Source organism: Haemorhous mexicanus, chromosome 2 (genome assembly GCF_027477595.1).
Source record: "Haemorhous mexicanus isolate bHaeMex1 chromosome 2, bHaeMex1.pri, whole genome shotgun sequence".
Lineage (NCBI taxonomy): Eukaryota > Metazoa > Chordata > Aves > Passeriformes > Fringillidae > Haemorhous > Haemorhous mexicanus.
The window spans coordinates 91,506,760-91,522,262 of record NC_082342.1 but is presented as its reverse complement, the minus strand read 5'-3'; the positions used below and the strand labels follow the sequence as shown (position 1 = coordinate 91,522,262).

General features: G+C 41.6%; 1 protein-coding gene across 1 annotated transcript in view; it reads right to left on the bottom strand.

The window, feature by feature from the left end:
• The window catches only part of EIF5B (eukaryotic translation initiation factor 5B), a 38,084-nt gene extending 22,593 nt beyond the window's left edge, over positions 1 to 15,491 (bottom strand). Inside the window, exons 1-3 of the mRNA XM_059839501.1 lie at positions 15,052 to 15,491; positions 230 to 355; positions 53 to 140 (exon numbers count right to left, since the gene is read on the bottom strand). Coding sequence (XP_059695484.1) covers positions 53 to 140; positions 230 to 355; positions 15,052 to 15,467 — 630 coding nt within the window. The 5' untranslated portion in view covers positions 15,468 to 15,491. The remainder of the gene's footprint in view (positions 1 to 52; positions 141 to 229; positions 356 to 15,051) is intronic.
• Between the last annotated feature and the right edge of the window lie 12 nt (positions 15,492 to 15,503).

The window sequence follows — 15,503 nt, the reverse complement described above, 5'->3', positions numbered from 1 at the left end:
TCATATTTTAATTATTTCCTATTAAAAAGCCCACTTCCCTCTCAGTGTTCACCTTTCCTGTAGAAGGCTGTTCCCTGTCAACTTTCCCTCCTTGCGCCTCTATTGACAGTTCCTCCAGCTCCTTCAGGATATCATCTTCACTAAAATAAGAAAGAAGTTAGGGCACTTAAGTAACTGAGTTTTTGAACCATGGAGTAAGATCAGGCAGGTAGAAAAAACCCTAACTTACTCAAAATCTTGTTTCTTCTTCTCTTTTTTCTTTTTGCCTTTGGATTTTTGAGGCTCTTGATCCTTTGCAGCTCCAGCACCTTCTATCTCAGCAGCAAGGGCATCAATATCAATATCATCTTTTGCACTAAAACGAAGAAGGAAAGCAGGGTTATTACTAGTTCAAACGTTAAGTTTATATAAGTAGAAGCCATTTGAACAAAAAAAAAAATATAAGTTTCAAAATGCAAAATCAATCACAAAACATATGCAATGCAGAAAAAAAATGCTCCATGTTTAACAAATGATTATGCACTGTTACCTTATTCCACTCAGTAGGAAGGGAAGGAAAAAACCTTCAGACATGTTGTCTGCTTGAAGGGAGGTGGAACAATAAAGCACATTCAGTTCTTGCAACCCCAGCACTGAAAGTTTAGCTGTGCAATTTGATGTAACTTCTTGGAAGAATGTAACTAGACTGTTTGACTTTGGTCCTCCAAAAGATAAGTTGTTCAGCCCTTCAATTCAGAGGTGTCGTTGATAGAAAAGCAGCCACCATAATCAAAGTGTCAATATGAAATTCACAACCAGGTGATATCCTACTAATAGATATTTATCTGCTCCTTCAAACACCCTTTGGCAAACAAAAAACCTGCTGTATTTTTATTTAGCAAGTAAGTGACAGATCTCTACAGCTTCCAACTCACAATAACAGTTACCTGTGCTTTGCCATCAGACAAAAAATTACCTTTCACGAAAAGAAGTCACACAGATGAACAGAGTTCAGCCCCAAGCCAGACTTTAAAGCATATAATAAAAAATACCAATGTAGTTGGCAAGCAATCATTTGTACCACGTGCCTTAGTATTACCTCTCTAAGGCCTTAAAGAAAGCCAAAGAAGTTTTTGTCTGGGCATTTTACCTAATCACACTCACAGTGCAATTGTAAGAAAGGAGACTTACTTATCCCCATGCTTCACACTTAGAGCTTTGGTACTCAGATCAAAACTGATCTGATGCTACTTTTATCACAACTTGCAGTTTCAAAACCCATTTAATCAACAAGCTGTTAATATTTCATTTAACTGCCTCTTAGATAACTGGACAGAAAACTGTTGTTTTACAATTTCACTGGTCTCATTTATTAGCACCCAACTCAGGATAAATCAGCCAAAGGCTGACTCACCAAATACCCAAAACTATACCCAGAAAATAACAGAAATAAATTTCTTCCAGATTCAGGACTTTCAAAATATCAGCAAATTCTAAACTACCAGAGCTTCAGCTGTGCCAATTTATAAATGCAGAAGTTGAATCTTAATAAAGACATCCAAGTATTTCATTATTCAGCTACAGATTCTAAAATTCAGTAAGTCTAAGTTGCAGTTCTCTTTGAAAAAAGGAAAGGGCTGGATTCTTCTGCAAGTGAATGCTGACATACTGGGAATATGCAAGTCACCAAAAACTGTCTACATGTGACAACAGCACAATTAAGCAACAGAGTATGTAATTTCTTTAAAGGCCAAGATTGAGTATTTGTATTTTTAAGATCTTATCTTTTCTTCTGGGTAGACTGGACAAACCAAATAAAAAGCAGCACAATGAAGAACCTCACAGTACAGCACCTGTATTGCCAGAGATCCTTTCAGTCAAGAGAAGAAAAAAAACACACCTAAAATACGGCCTAGTAACACTTCCTCATGTGCTGATTTGTAATACATTTGTCAAAAGAAATGTATCTCTCAAATAGTTAATGCAAGTTCTCCAAAGTAATCCTCACCTCCCTCAAGAGAAAATACACATTTTGGCTATTCTCACCCTAAGATGATTTGATGTTTCAGCAATTTAAGTGCTGTTTTTATAAGCAGTTTAACTGGCTGTATATCAGGGGTAACAGCGAAAATAAAAATGCCATTCACCTCTATACCAAGAATTAAAGCCCTAATGTCAGGCTAACTACATTATATCCAGGCCTACACATAGGCCCTCAAACTTGTTTTTGCATTAATTGCTGAGTATCAAGTTTATTAAGCACACTTGCTTACCTTCTTTTCCTCTAGAAGTTTATGGAGGAGACTGACTCATATCCAAGCTTGAAGTAGATTTAAAACACCAAAACACGTCCACTACTACTACTTCCTCCAAGGCTGTACTGCTCCCCTTACTACAGGATCTTAACCATGTGGTTGTTCAGCTACCAAAAGCACCAGGCCTTTAAACAGCTCATATTTTACACGGATACCACAAAGGCTGACTTTTCACAATGCAGTTTAGCAGAAAGTTATGTCCAAACACAAAACACAAGGGTTTTTTGCCACAAGAAGATGTCATATCTCATGTGGTGTCTCATGTTTTCCAGGGTACAGGCTTTGAGGGAGTTAGGTTTTATTTGCTGCTAAATCAACTCACTTCAACTGAACTTTGAAGAAGAAAAGTTCTTTAAGGGAAAAAAAAAAACAAACTCAAACACTGAAAAAGCTACTTGACAGACATTAGGTTTTAACACCCACCAGCAAGAACAGTTTAGGAATAATAAATAAATAAAAATATATAAGTAATAATAATAATAATCATCATCATCTCCCAGCTGTCACAATAGCAGCATCAATACAAAACAATTCCAAACTTGTTTTTCACTGTTTAGTTTCTGAAAAAATGGTCAATGGTTTCTGATCCAAAAAACCCCCCCAAAAAAAAACCACCTAAGCAAACAAACCAACCAACCAAAAAATCCTCTATATTTTCCACTACACTTTCATTTACTAAGAAGTGACTGAGCAAGCTTCAAGTATTTGAGCCTCAGTGAAGTAAGAAGTAAAATTAAGACTGCATGCAATTATATATACAGCTATAACTCATAAGAACTAACAAGTAAGAATGTCATTGGAAACCCAAGGAATTCAAACATTGGTTTCCATTACTATAAGTTTATTGCCATACTGATCTTGAATTTCCTTAGCTTTTAAAACTCTGACAATATTCCACTAGGATTTCATAAGAAAGTTGAAAAGAAAATTAAGCAGGTGATCCCCTCCACTCCTGGGAGATTCTTATTCCTTTTTATAAGGAACCCACTAGACTTAGACACGTAACATGTATCACATTTCCTATGGGCATGGTTAGATACACCATGGAACTTTTTCTTGTAAAGGCTTTTAACCCGACCCCCAACACACATTTCAGAAACCCAAACATTCTTTCAGGAGACTCCTCCAAGATCTCCAAAAGGTCTCCCTACAGCCTTTACTAGGATCCAACCCTAAGAGGGCTTGATACAGGAACCTGAAAGGACTGGAATTCTCATGAGGTTTTCAATTTTGACCTCAAACTGCTTTTGTATGAAGATTTTATCAACAGATTTCACAGCCTCACTACCTTAGATCATTCAAGCCATAAGCATTGACACTTAAAAAAACCCTCACATTTCCCCAACATCAGAGGCTCAAGGAAATCTAGAAAACAAAGTGCTACTGCACTGCAGAAACTGAGTTGCTTCCCTGATTCTCCTTTGTCTTTGTTTCACAAGCAAAGCCTAAGCCACCTCTATTATTAACATACTTTGATTTCAGCCTCTATTTTTGTTGCCAGATATAAAAAGAGGTTTGATACTGCTAAAGCAGCATTTCAATGCATCAAACTACAGCAGGAATTAGGTGTGTGTACTTCACTTAAGCCTAAACAAGCAGTTTTCAAACAAAACTGGCTGCAGATATTTTTCCACAGAGGTCTTTGCCTAAGATAGGGTAAAACTCTGCAGTGGGAAAATACAAGTCACGTTAATTAAAGGAGAGTGCAGTAATCAATAACATGTACACAGAGATCACTACATTTCATATATCAAACAAAATATTTTTCCTTTAGAATTGCATCACTAATCAAAAAGAAAGTGCTCATCATTTTCCCAACACAACTGCATCGCCTTTTGCCAATTAAGCAAGATTACGATAATATAAATCATTAAAATAGCACACAGAAACATTTACATACTTTATACTGAAAAAATGTTTACCTTAATGCACTAGAAGCTACATTAGGAACTCTACTGTTTCCCAAAAGGGTTTCAGTACAAGTTGTCTGCACAAACTAATGAACACCTGTATTACATGGGAGAAGCCGCTTAAGGAGAGATTCCTGAATATTCACTGGGTCACAAGCTAAAAGCTGTCCTAACAAAACATTCTGTACAAAGCTAGGATCAAATATTCCCAGACCATCTCAAGTAAGTGTTTGGAGATTTTTAAGATGGACATAGGCAACAGAAAAAGTTCAGTAACCTAACTCACACAAACAAAGCATCAGATCAGGCCAGTAACAGAAACTGATACCCAAAACACAACCTAAGTTGCTCATGTTAAACAAAAATGTTCAACAACAAATAAAGCTACAATTCCAAATCCTGCCTATTAAGTATTAAATTTCTTTCAGTGGGAAAATTAAAACAGCTAGGAAATAAAAGAGCTGTCACCTACCACTGCTCAGTCAGATGTACAAAGACATCCAGTAGCTCTGCTATTTATAAGATCCCACACAGTTGCAAGCTATTGAGTCAGAAAAGAGAAAAAAAAAAATCTTGTGACTGATAGATGCACAGTCTGTAGAAAAAAAAAGCCAAAAACTCTGCTGTGTTTCTCTTGCTGTTACAACAAGGAAACAGAATTAAAGACTAGGAACACACTTTAAAAAGAAACCAACCAACCCCTCAGCTAATACATCACATCTGCCAAAAAATACTAAAAACACTTTAAGGTGTTGGGTTTATTTTTATGAGGGGGTGTTGTTTTGTTTTTTTTTTTTTTAACACAAGAAACAAGCACAGTTTTGGATTAAGTTATTTTTCTGATGCAATAGCCTGCAACAGCCAGAACCTAGAAATTTCCTGGGGAAGCCATATGGATACCAGAGTTGACCTAAACACAAACTCTGATTTACAGATACTGAAATTAACGTTAATCCTAGTTTTCACATTCTAGGGTTTACTCTAGTCTTTTACAGACATGCTTTCCCATTTTGGTTTAAAAAACTCCTTACACAGTGAAGTTGACAGTTTCTAATACTTGTTCACAATTAGCGAGATTTATTTTTAAGTTCTGAACTTCCACCATTTCTTTCAGTCAACAATATTACAGGTGTTCATTAGTGCACCACTCACCAGAACAGATGCTCTCATGCTGCAAATCAAGATTTAAACAATTCTCAAATAACAAAAAATATCAATGCTCCCTCCCTAATAAAGTATGTCAGAACAGTTACAAGTACACTTCAACTATTTATCACTTCTCTCTTTCACGGAAGGTTAAAAATTTACTTCAAGTACTGACATAGTTAATACATTCATCATTAAGAGATTTTCATAGTGTGAACCTGCCATACTAAGGACAGATACTGTCTGCAACAGAATCTCTGTAACAGACAAATGTAGGCATGGAAATTTGAAAGACTTCCTCAGCACTGCCCAGGAAAACAAAGCCAAATGCCGGAAGACAGTACTACATCTATTGAAATAAGAGTTAATAAGCTTTTATCATTTTTCCTTGCTCAATGAACGTCTGCAGCTAAAATGCATAATTGCCTTTCCTTGCCAAACAAGCTCCTCCAGCTTTCCCTGTTGGTTCTAGTGAAGGAAAGCCTGACCAAGAGCATTTCACAGACTCTCTAATAACAGACAAGCTCATTACATTAGCAAGACCAGCAGCAAATATGCATGTTTTCCTCCTATGCTTTCTTAAAGCCACACACAATTACGACTTCCAGTACACTTATTACAGTACCTACAATACATATCCCCAAACAGAGGAAAAACTTCATTATAAACAGGCACCATGCAGCTACAAATGACAGAGATGGCATCCTGACTAGGCAGCAGAGAGATAAAGGGCAAAGAAAAACTACTAAACCATTCAAGAACAGAAAGAGTGGAGCAATAGATTATACAAAGGAGCTGAGTTGCCCTCATTCATATTAATTTGACTCTATGGAAATTAGGTAAATGAAACTGCAGAAAATAAATGGAAGAATTCAGCCTAAAATGAGACAAGCCTTAACTACTGGAAATCCAACTTACAGCCTTGCAAACAAAGTTGACAGGATAACACTGTCCTGCTGAAACCAAAACTAAAGCATACACACAGACTAAAAAATTACAAGCACTTTTTGATCCATTGCACTGAGCAACACAAATATGATTACTTATGCTTGCCTTCACCTTACAGTGAACGTGCAAACTTAAATCATGCTAAAAACCTTTTATTTAGCATTGTTTTTCAGCTTTGTTAAGGTGAAGTTGAAACATAAGAAAACACTGTACAATTAAAAACAGACTGAAACAAAGAAACTAAACTTTCACGTGCAAGGGGCAGAAGAGTCAGCAAGTTGACACAGCAGGAAAGTTGCATCACTGCTGTGAACTCACTGCCCACATTCCTGCATAATCAGAAGACTCATTTTTGCTGAGGCAACCTTGGAGATATTTCATCAGTTACATTACACCAGCTCTTCTAACCACCTTCAAAAGAACGTCACAGTCATTAAGTAATTTTCTTTGCTTAAGAAAAAAAAGTCCTTGACCTTCAAAAAGACTGAAGAGAAGCTGAACCACTACATTACAACTCTTTCCATGTGTTTGGTTTTGCAGTTGTTTTAGATCAAGTAAAACTAATACCTCTAGACAGATCTTTATCATTGTTTCCCTAGAGTACCTTACCCATCCTCCACATATGTGAGCCATAAATCCAGTAATAAGATGCATTTCTAAATACAAGATTATCCAAAACCAGCCAGTTACCAATGCTGAATGACATACCTGTAGCTGTTTTCACCTGTAGTATTAAGATTGTTTGAAAGACAGAATGCTAGTTCAAGTTCTTCTAGAGCAACTGGTTTAAACAGTGCGAAAACCTAAACCATTTTGGAAGTAATCATGTAATTGTTCAAAATCCCTTGTTTGTTCATCACCAACTTGTTCTTTAAGTAGGTTATGAAACGAAAAATGCAAGCATCTGCTGACTCAGCAAGGCTATTCAAAACATGAAAACCAAGCCCTGGCCTTTTTCTCATTTTGGCCTATCAAAGTACATCAACACTACAAGCTTCTTTTTTTGTTGCTTTTTTTTTTCCTTCACTGAAAACATTTAACTTATATATGACTGAGACAGTTTGAAATTCTGGAAAGAAAGAACTATGCTCCTTTCTCAGCCCAGAAAATGAAGGAGTGTCCATGTGAGTACCAGCTATGCAACCCACCACTGCTGCTTAAAGAATAAAATTAAAATCTCAGCCCCAGAAATAGGGCACCTTCCTCTTGCCTTTTCCTCAAACTAAGGCATAGGGGAGGGAAGAATTTACTTCCTTGCCCATTCCCAGCCATTTTCCCCTCTTATCAGCTCGGGCAAGCCTGTGGCCACAAGTCCACACAGAAAACCCTTTTTGGGCAGCAGATGAAAACACACACCTGGTTTGTACTGTGGGCCCATAAGCACTGAATGCACTGCAATGGAAGCAGGTACAGCTGGCAGCTGGGGACAGCAAAAGTAACACCACAGGGCTTGAAATGTCCAGCAGCTCAACTGAACTGAGTTTTACTTGGAACTACACCTTTGTGATTTTTCACAGATGAAGGAAGCTGGTGAAGCTACCTAATTACATGAGGGAGCAAGGAAGTAAAATCTGACTAAAAGGGTAATTGCTTTTCATTCAAGCTCCCAAGACAATGATTTCATTATTAATATTAAAGAGTCATGCCTTCTCTTTCAAGTTTGGCTGGGGAAAAAGAGTGGCATAACTACCAGCTAAGCAAAACCTTCTGAAAAAAAAGATAAAGAACTACACCTTTAACCCAAACAGATTCTTGAAAAATAAGAAGTCTCCTTTATATAACCCAGATTAAAAAAAAAAAAAAGAAAAAACACCAAACCAAATGAGCAATCAACCAAAAAAGGAAGAAAAAAAAACACCAAAGGAAAAAAAAAAAGCACAAACCACAACCCCCACAACATAAAATTCCCATTTAAACAAAGATATAGCAAAACTTCAAGATAAAAAGCTTCTCTTCATGGTTCAGTTTATGCTTACATCTCAAGAGAATAAGACTACTAAAAGCATGGAATATGAAACGCTAAGAAAAAACTAGCATTTGGTCTTCCCTGAAGAAGTTCCTTTGGGTTGGTTTTTTTTTTTTTTTTGTTTAAGAAAAGTGCAAAGACAACAGAAACTACCACCAATTCAGTGTTTCACACCTTCCATATCCTACATATCTCACTGTATAAAATCAAAATACATCACAAAAACACCATTTAAAACAACTTCAGAACTACACTTTACATTGCCCATAATCCTGAAGAGCAAATGATGCCCACCTACATGAACTGTAATTAAAGCCAATACTTCATCTTACAGCATGTATTTAAAGGAACACATTTCAGGCTTTCAGAAGTCTTCAGAGAACTGAAACAACAGGTTCTGCAATTCCCAATGGCTTGCACTGTACTGTTGTCATACTTTTCATTAACAGTAGTTACACGTGAGATGTAGATGCCACCATGAAGATAATGAAAAGAATAAAGATTTCCACAAGAAAAGCTGCTTCTTACAATCTCCCTAGTGTAGTGCAGTGTTTTTTGGTTTATGCTGCCCTTACCACAAATATTTCATGATCCCTATAGACTTTTTACAATGATGCTTTGCTTTAAAATAAAATCCAAGAAGTATATATCATTTTCTTGTAAATATGAAAAACTATAAGTTTGGGAGGAACAGAAATATACATTTGCATAGAACACGAAAACAAATTTCTGAAATGGTGAATTTATTTTGCATTATTTTACTCCATCTTTCAGTACAAAATCTTCCATCTTCCAGATGAGATTGGGAAAACAGGGATTTCAAGGGTTTATCAGCTATTGTCCTTGACGAAGGTGCGGAAACCTTTGCTTGTGGAAATATTTTTGAGACGCAGATAACTTACAGTGACACTCTGGTGTACAGAATGTTTCCAAACTCTGTTCTAGCCTTCACAGAACCTCCCTACACAACACTAAGAAGATTTTACTTAACACGCTTATAGAAAAGGAACCAAACAGACTGACTAGTAGACAATACCAGATAAAAAGCAATACACAGCATCAGTAAGAATACTCTAAGTCTTATTTTAGCAGCTGTGTTCACTCTTGGCTGCAGAATCACAGCCAGCACCTGTAATTTCCAAAGCAATAAGCATGAATGATCAGAGTGGAATGCCTAGAAAACAGGTCACATTATTAAAGGACAGAAGAATAAACACAGCTAAATACTACCTACTGGAAGCTAAGAAAAACTATTAAGAGAAAAAGAAGGCGACTTAAAGCTGGGAGAAGAGGACAAACATATGAAAAGCTAACACCTTCAAAGGGAAAGATCCATATTCTAGCGAGCAATAATCTGTAACACAGAGTACACAGCACACTCACTAGGAAGTCTACAGCAGCATTTTGAGGCTCAGATTCAAAGCAGAGTTCTGCAGTTTAAAACAGTCTTTCTTCACAAACATTAAAAAAAAATTCCTAACTAAATTTCAAAGACCGTAGGATAGAACCTTGACATACCTTCTGCCATTACAACCATATCAAAGAACCAAAGCATAACACTCCCCCCAAAAGGAGCTAGACTGTACATCAGAGAACCTGCTCTTCAATTAAAAAAGCTTGAAAGCTCAGATCTCTCATATTTTTATTGAAATATTTGCCATGAAATTTCATTTGAAAATGAGTGATTACCAGAAACACAAAGATTTTGAAGAAGAAACAATTAAAGCAACTTCCCTATTCAGGCTTAGGAGCTATTTTTACCCAAGACATTCTACACCTTTACAAAGCATCTAACACACCACAAAGTCACCATGTATTTGACCATTCTAGATAAATATGCTCTTCGTTGGCAGATGCACAGCAGCAGGAGTCACTAACAGAGTTCCAGAAGGGCATAACAGAGATGCTGGTATAGTATAGATTTGTTGTATAGATTTGTAGTGTTTTCATAACAGGCTACAGTCTTGCTTTTCATTATTTTCCTGCTCATCACAGCTATCATCTCAGGGTCTTATTATACAAACAGGGTATAAGTACATAGGGACAAAATTCATCCTCAGCCTCATTTCCCCCCACACATCAATACCTGTTGGTATGACCACTACCATACTGAGCAGAAACAAGGGAGGAGGAAACTCCACTACAGAAGTCAAAGCTATGGGGCTGAGGGGAGAAAAAGTAGAGTAAAGATTACTTGTACCTTACATAATTTGTCTCAGTGTGTCAAGCAGAAAATCTCCTGTCACCACATCGATTCTCAAACAAATATTCACAGCATAAACATAACCACCTGCACCTTCCCACATGCTTCCTCTGCACTACAAGTTATGCCCATGAGCTGCCACATGCTTTGGGAGCTGCAGCCAAAAAGGATATAAGGGATTGTACCCGTAACATAACTGTAAAAGGAGGGAATAAATAGTACAGCACTATATGGCACAGAAATGAAGACGCAGCAAGCAAATCCAACTGGAAGCCTTTGATTACACAGTGCCATTCCTCTCTCACTTTACCAGAAATGGAGAGGAGACTGATGGGGGATTTTGGAACTCCAAATTCAAGCCATAGATGCAAACATGCAGTGCATCCTCTCTCTCAGGGAACATGACATTCATAAGGATGTCACCTAGAAACAAGACCACCAGAAAATGAAAGTTACCTCTGCAGGTAACACCTGTTCCAAAACACGACTGGCCTTCCAGGTCCATCCTCACTTCTATCCCTCAAAGCCCCTTCTACAAAACACAGCCAGTGTAACCATCCTGTCCTCTTTTCTCAAAGACATGCCTGTTTGTATTCTTCTTCCACATCATCCCTCTCCCTGCCATACAACTGCATAGCCCTGTGACAGTTCTGTCACTGCTAGGAGCAATTACTAAGCTTGGTACCGCATTGGCAAAACATCAGGACTAAAGCCTGTCAAGGCTTACTTTGGCTGAACTCCTGACCTCCTGCAACTGTTCCTTGATTTAGCTGTGACAGGAATTTCTCCAATTAACCAGGTGCCTATGCCTCATTGGTTCTACTGCTGTTTACCTGGGCATGCTGCAACCATAGTTTCATACAGAATCAGTGACAGTCACTGCACAGAATGAGATAATCAAAAGTCCACAACAATAATGTAGTGTAGAGAAATACACTACATATTATACACTACGTTATTATACATTATACAGGCCTGATATGGGAGCAGTGGCTTTGGGAAGGGAAGAGACAGGACACAGCGGGCACAGGCACATATGATAAACAGAGATGGCTTCTACAGACTTGGCACAGGATGCCCCATAACTTGAGAGATGCTGGCTAAAAGAAACACAGACCTGAACAAAATTGGTTTTAGGGGTAACAAACAAGAAAGAAATAGTATTTAATACACAGTGCCTTTCTCTTATTTCGATGTACTCTGGAGATAACCAATGGAGGCAGCTAACCACAGAGCTTCACGGAATAATCAGTGAAGAGCAAAGTCACATTACTAAGCACACAGAATGATCCCAAGTGGATCCTAGAGTGAGGAAGATGAAATCACAACCATGAGCAATCACACGCACCCGGTGAAGGACACCTGATGCTGACATCTCTGTATCAGCTCACCACCAGGATGAAACCACTGTTAGGACTTGGCAACAGGGAGCACAACTACTATAACTGCACTATTATTCTTTCTTTTTTGCAACATTAAGATCTGATGTAATAATAATTAGGTGCTCAAGATCTCAACTATTCTAACAAGAAATTCTTGACCTTTCCTTTAAGGTATGCTTCCACTTTTAGACACAACATTTTGTGTGTAGCACACCAGAGAGGCCTGTGCTCAGTAATTCACACAGAGAAATACGTGCAGAGATACAGAGAGAGAACGAAGTATCCAGCAGGTACCAAGACTCTCAAAGTGTTCTCTGCACACCAGCCACTACCCCTGAAACAGCCCCAAGAAGCAGAGTTTCAGTACCCAAAGGCTTTTCCATGCATTTGGCACCTACCACACTGCATACAAAGGCAGGCACTAAGTCTTCTTTCCTTTAGAGCAAAAATGTCAACCCTTCCCTCTTCTTTCTCAAGTCAGACTCAACTCACCTCCTCACCAGAGCTGCTCCCTCCTCACCAGAGCTATTCCTGTCAAATACAGCCCGTGAAACAAGTTGATAATGATACTAAAAATCAACACACGTGGTATGGCAAAAGGCATCGGGAAAAACAGACAGAAAGGAAAATACCTCACTGAGAAAACACTCATTACCCAGAAAGGACCGATGAAACTGAAACAGTTTATACCCTAACCTGATACAGAGTAACAGCGTTAAGCAAGCATCAATACATGCTTAAATAATAAATTCTTAGGGATTAAACAGTATTTTTGACACAGCTGTCATGTGGAGAACTTCCAGAGGAGAAACACTTAATGTCGCAAAGAAAAAACGTTGCAGTTTCAACTTCATATACGTTTAAAGATATCAGCTTTCATTTAATTACCTGTCACTATTAAAAACTAAAACCACTGTTTTAACTGATTGCTTCTTTGTATTATTAGTCTATAGTGACAAGTAAATATACATTCTCTCCTGATAGCGTACATATACAGAATGCCATTCAGTCAGCATTCCATATGGTTAATACAGCTGCCTTTATAGGAAACTCTTCGACACAAAAAAGTTCATAGATGGGGCATTGTCCACGAAGATATGAATATAGCGACAGAGGGGACTCTCTTATCACCCAACCACTTTCATTTATCCAACATTTTCATTTATTAGGCAAGCGCACGAAACATGTAGATATCAGTGTCACAACACGATCTACAGCACTAACGCCCAGTAAGAGATAAAAAATAATTAAGAAACCCACATTTGAATCACTTCAATTGCACTAAGCAGCTATTTTCCAGCTGGAAATCGAGCTGCTTGCCCCTTCACGGACAAGCACACGTACGGCCAGGCCGAGCCGGGCCTGGCGCGCCCCGCCTGCGATGAGGCCGCGAGCCCCGGCCGGGCCCGGCGCCTGACTCAGCGCCGTGTGGGCCGTGTCACGCCGCCGCGGGCGGCCCGGCACGGGGGTCCCTGCGGCGAGACGGGGGAATGGGAGGGGGTTTCCCCATACCCCTCACCTCTCCTCGCTCCGGTTCTTCTGCTTCTTGCCCATGGCGGCGGCACCGGTGCGCGCGACCCCTCAGCGCTGACCGCGCGCCGCCCCGCGCGCCGCCCCGCGCATATGGCACCGCCGCGCGCCGCGCACGCGCCCGTCCCGCCCCCAGCCCCGCCCTGCCCGCGCCGCGAGCCTCCGTGCGCGAGCGCCTCCTGCCGGCCGGAGGGGGAACGGGCCCGGCGCCGGCGGCTCTCGGGTGCTCCAGATACTTACCGGCCTCGAGAAACCGGCTTTGTTCGCCTCAGTTTGCACGGTGGGCAGCCCCCGGAAAACGTCTAAGTGACGCTCCGAATCTTATAGCTTCCTTCCTGGTCCTCAGGCAGCCCCGGAAAATGTCTAAATGATGCCCCCAGTCTGTAGTTTCCCTCCAGCCCTCCTGCCTTTCCAGGGGCCCCAGGACTTCCAGGCAGGACTGTGCCCCTTTTGGCCATGAAACCTGAGTGCTAGTCAAAAATAAACGCGTTTGAAAAGTTTTACCTGGAGGCAAATGGGATAGCTCAGCCAAAGTGGGGGAATGAAGAGGCTAAGGCGGAGGTTTTCATGGAGCAGCGCAGCAGTACAGCAACCAGGAAGTCATTTTGGTGCGGGACATGACCAGGTCACCTCCCCCAGCCCTTCACGGGGCTCGGCTGGTCCGTCACCCCCAGCATCCCCCCGCCTACCTTGTAGGCGAAGTGTAACCAGTGTACGACCTCCCCTGAGGGGACTGGCCTTCTTCCTAGCAGGGGGGCCTAGGAGGCAGCACTGAGTTTATGGCCGTGACCTCATGGAGCTCCGGGCATTTAAAGCACGGTAATTCCTCCCCCGCTGCCAGATTTTCTCAGCGTACAAAGCTTTCCCTCCCACTCCCCTCCAAGGAGCCTAGGGAGCAAGTGCTGCGCCCTCTCACAGGAGCGCCGGGATCCTCCTGTGAGGAGGAGGTGGCTGAAGTTCGGAGAGACAGCGTGGAAGCGAGGCAGCAAGCACCACTTATTGGGGTGGAGGGGCTTCATGTGCGACCTCACCTTCTTGTGGCCACTTTCCTCCGGAGCAAAGCAGGATGGAGCAGAAATAACAACGCTCACGGGCAACACAGACAACATTTTATGATTTTATTTAATAGGTTTTGAGAGCTGCACGTGTTCTGTTGTTGTCATCACCCTGCCACCGTAACTCGTTTGGTCGACAGAGCAAGGCTCACTGTTCACTAACACCTTTCAGCCTCAGGATCACCACCTCCCTGACTTCTTATTTGCCTTTGCCTTTATACAGCTGTAGCTCCTTATCAGTCTCTCCCACCCAGGCGCCCAACCGACTGCAGATAAGGCCGAGTTTATCTTCCCACTGCGCCTTTCCCGTCAGCGCACTTCGGTATCGGGGAGCCAGATTTCCAAGAAAGAAAAAAGCCGAACACGTGTGTTGCGTTTTGGTTTTTTGGGGGGATTGGTAGGGTTTTTTTTGTTGTTGTTGTCGTTGGGTTTTTGGTTGGTTGTTTTTTTTTCTGTTTTCTAAAAAAATCCACGCTTTAATATCCCATTACTTATATGAGCGGATCTTCCAGCGCACTTACAGAAGAAGCAAAGAGACGGCGAGCCGCAGCTACTGCGGCACAGCCCGGTTCTCGGCGAGCCCGCCGGGAGTGCGCAGCCCCCGCAGCGTGACTTACCTCACACCTTCGCTACGGGGCCCGCCCCGCCGCTCCCGACCGCCACACCCCCGCCGGTGCCTCACGCCCAACCCCGAGCAGGAATCACCCACAGAGCAGCGGCAGGCGCTGCCAGCGCCAGAACCTCCTACGCGACGGGAAAATGCCTTGGAAGCAGGGGGCGTGCCCTGCCCCGCCTCTCGCGGCCAAACCCTGCCCCCCGCAAGCGCGGCGGGAGACGGAACGGCAGCGCCCCAGCAGGCGGGTGCTGGCGGAGGCGGGGACAGCTCGGGGTAGAGCTGCACCGCCGCGGAGTTGGGGCGGCCACCTCGGGCGAGCCGCGCTCCTCCGGCGGGGCGGGCAGGCCCCAAGTCCGCGGCTCCCGCCCGCAGGTGCGGCCTGCATACGCACACACGTACGCGCACACGCACACACATACATACATACGCACGCACGCACGCACGTACGTACGT